At 43.7% G+C, this 3,890-nt stretch overlaps 1 protein-coding gene across 1 annotated transcript; it reads left to right on the forward strand.

The window, feature by feature from the left end:
- Positions 1–1,231: 1,231 nt before the first annotated feature.
- Positions 1,232–3,472, forward strand: LOC106814098 (ELL-associated factor 1-like; the record flags this gene model as incomplete). Its single annotated transcript, XM_014818376.1, is given in 5 exon segments — positions 1,232–1,304; positions 1,419–1,600; positions 1,901–1,998; positions 2,147–2,283; positions 3,267–3,472. Coding segments are annotated over 4 exon segments (529 nt in total), but the record flags the coding sequence as incomplete, so codon positions are not given.
- Positions 3,473–3,890: the final 418 nt, after the last annotated feature.

The following is a 3,890-nucleotide window of genomic DNA, read 5'->3' on the forward strand; positions in this document are numbered from 1 at the left end:
GTAATTCATATGGCATCCTATGCTTCCGATAGGTGTTCAGATGTGCGTTGCGTGATGGACAGATAGCCAGTGAAAATGCACAATAGTATCTCCGAACATACAGACGCCTTATGAGAGTATAGTCTAGATTAGATCCATGCCATAAAGCCAGAACATATATTGAATTCACTTGCACAGACTCCATTTTATATATGCCAGCCGTAACGCTTGTTAATCATTTATATTTTACATCTCATGTAACAGAAAATAGGTCGACTCTAGAATATGTGTGCTAATACGCAACTGTATTTCACACGATCCCTGAATCGAATACTGCAAGAAGCAATGCAGAAAACAGCATCAAACTCTCGTAACCATTACAATAACGCGAAGATTTGTTAACAATTGCAATAAAACACCACAGGTTGTATATAGTTAGATAAATAAATTATGTATGTGCACCGATTCTCTGATATACCACTATGGCTGATCATTACTGGACAACCAGCCAACGTTGTGCATATTAGAACACTGTTGCAGGCAGATGTAACAACAGCTCAGCTCATGGTGGACTTCTTGCAATGCCTCTACATCATCTTTCTCCACTACCTACACCGCACCTTCTCCTGCTCTGCATCGTTCCCATTTCCCTCAGTATCCTCTCCCAGCCTTCAGCATCCTCTCCCTGCCTCCGCATTCCCAGCATCTTTTCCCATTTCCCTCAGCATCCTCTCCTCAGCCTCCGCACTCTTCTCCGCCTCCCGCATCCCAGCATCTTCTTCCTGCCTCCGCATCTTTTTCCATTTCCCTCAGCATGCCTCTCCCTGCCTCCGCATTCCAGCATCTTCTTCCTGCCTCCGCCATCTTTTCCCAATTCTCTCAGCATCCTCTCCAGCCTCCGCCATTCCCAGCATCTTCTTCCTGCTGCCCCCTTCTTAGCTTCCTCCATTGTCACGCGGCTGCTGCCCTCACTGTTGTTCTGATGCAAACACCTGCACACATCGTTCTTCTAACTGTCTCCACTCCCTTTGCCAAGGCACGATCTTATGCTTTCCTGGCTGTGTAGCAGTGACCTAAATGGTTCATGAAGGTGTTTAAAAATGATGTCCCAAGAATCGAACCATTCTAAAAACTGTTGTCGAAGCGCCAAGCGCCGAGCCATTCCTCGTACATTACCTGTTAAGGAAGAGTAACCATGTACTGATGTAGGAATGCATAGAACCAGTAAGTTTCAAAATATTTCAGGTTGCAAAAACCAATAAGGAAACTCCTCCATTCAAGAAGGTGCTCATTTTCCCTGCTCCGACACTGTGCCTCTATCGAAAGTATGGCCATAATCTCAGCTACGTATATTTTCTAGTAATTATGTGTAATGGGTATTATATGTGAATTGTAACAACCAGTCATATATAAACAGAACTTTGTTTTTTGTGTTATAGTTATAGCTCTCCTAGCTTCAGCAGAGGGGCACGTGTTAACAGCCGGCTGACATTAGAAGAATGGCCATTGCTTTTGTGTAATGGCAAAAACAATATGGCTGATCTTACCCTAGGAACCCAGGACTTAAAGTTGGGCGCCAGCTTTGCGAAAAATGCGAAACCTGTATACCATACAGTTAGATGTGAGTACCATTAGAAATGCACTGAGTGATTATGTCCATCTTTGTAGAACTTGCAGGATTTGGAAGGTAATTGAATGGGTCAACATCATTTCACTTTTTTTAGTTTGATGTTTTTTTTTAGAATGTGTAAATGTTGTTATATGTACAGTGATCTTGTGAAAGAAACCTAACGTCATGTAATCGCTGAAATGGCATGTTGATTGACCCAGGCCTGTCTGTCAGGTATAAACTACTGTTGGTCCTGGTAACTGTTTTCATCATTTTGAAGTACTTAACATGATGTTTTATTGCTGAACATAGATGACTTTAGGTCAAAGTCGGTTGATACGACAAAAGTCTCAGACGTTGAAGTTGGAGAGGGTGGAAATGAGGTGACAGTGACTGTGCCCCATGTCGAGGTAAGTTCACTCTGCAGAAACAAATGTATGCCACGCTCGGTCGTGCACAAGTTCACATGGTCCGAATTAATTGCATGTTCATTCATGGTAATGGAACCGGAAGATTGTCTGGTGTTGAGCACACTTAAACATTGGTTTGGGTCTGTAGGGGGCAGGTACAAACCGAACAGTTTACAAAGGGTTTAAGAAGCCTTGTCACAAGGAATGCATTCTTATCATCGACCATGCGACAGGCGAAATAAAACTAGAGAAGCTTGGATCAAATATTCAACTGAAGAAAACAAGGTAAGATACCTTAGTGTTGTTAGGAGGTAGAGCTATTCTTCCAATTTAGTCTGCAGAGGTAGTTATTACTTATGAGCTTATTCAAATTAATGGCTGTTACAGGGGTAGAAATTAACTTTTGAACAAGGTAGTCCAACGGACTACCTGCCCTCAAAAAGAGGGTGTCCGCAGCAAAATGAGGGAGTCCGCATTCTGAAGTTCAAAATATTAACAATAACGCATGTGCTTGTTTTGAAGATTCATGCGGATGCACGTCTGCCAAAATTTCTTTGGACATTTGCTGAAAAAATACGGTAATTTCGCGTGGGAATAATAAGGAGGCCGTGCTCTGGAACGAACTAGTTAGTATAGCAGAATTTTCAGGGAGTCGCACGGACTCTTACATATGTCAAATCAGGGAGTCTGACAGTAAATCAGGGAGTATTTGACTCCAGACTCCCGTTAATTTCACACCCTGCTGTTGTACTGAAGCTAACAACCTAATAAGCACTTCTACGTACTCTGTTCTTTGTTGCACCTGATGAAATATGATCTAGATAGAACATTCTTGTGTCGTTTCACGAGTTCCATCTTTCATCAGGCATCCCTTCTAGTGAGTTATCAAGTTTAATTTTCAGAGTGTTGGGTAAGAGAATCAATTTAATGTGTGTAAGCAATGTTAAGCCTGGTTTATACTACCGACTGACTATATGTTGGCAAATTGGCGAGTTTGACCAACTTTCCAATTCGGCAACTCCGAGTTGGCGAAAATAGAACGTTCTAATCTCCCAACTAGTTGCTATCGATCGGTTGGACGCGCAACTTTTTCATTTACACTGCCGATTGTCCGTTGTATAATTGGGAAGTTGGTCCAATTCGCCAATTCGCCAACACAAAGTTGGTAGTGTAAACCCAGCTTTAGTTGTGTTGCATCATATTAGCAGTGCTCCACGTGTGTAGCTGACCTGCTGTGTAGGAGTAATGTCGACGTTCTGTTGTTTTAGGGCGGAGGGAAGCTCAAAGGTAAGCCGACCGACGACACCCGTTGAGGGAAAGATGACGCCACCCCCTGGCGCTGTCGCAGCGGCACCAGTGACACCTAGTGGCCAGCCCGCGCCGTTCGTACAATCAGCTGCTCGAAATGGCAAATTTGCCGGTGGACAGGGGGCGCCTGTGGCACCGGCCGCTCCCCGACATGGTCAACGTGAAGGTGAGTGCAGAGGGGGGAGAGGGAGAGAGAGAGAGGGGGAGAGGGGGTTGACACATCATACACATAACATCATACAAATCTATAAACGCATTATACAAATGTAAGTGCATTATGTAAAAATATTCGTATGATTTTGTTTTGAGTCGGCGTGGCCACTCTATCACCCATGCTAGGTAAAAATGATATTACTTTCAAGAGTCTCGGCTATTCGAATCAGGCCCTTCACTTCTCAAGTTAGCGACCCTGCCCCCTCCCCCCTCCAGCGAACTCTGGTATTTTACACAGTATCGTCAATTTCGTGTCTAGAGTAACCGATCGAATTCTGGGTTCTAGTCCAGTGCTTCTTAAACTGGTGAATCGCTCACCCAAATGTGAATGAAATTATTTTGGGGTGAATGAAACCTACCGAAAACGTAAC

This window comes from Priapulus caudatus, unplaced genomic scaffold (assembly GCF_000485595.1).
Source record: "Priapulus caudatus unplaced genomic scaffold, Priapulus_caudatus-5.0.1 Scaffold871, whole genome shotgun sequence".
In the NCBI taxonomy this organism is placed as follows: domain Eukaryota; kingdom Metazoa; phylum Priapulida; class Priapulimorpha; order Priapulimorphida; family Priapulidae; genus Priapulus; species Priapulus caudatus.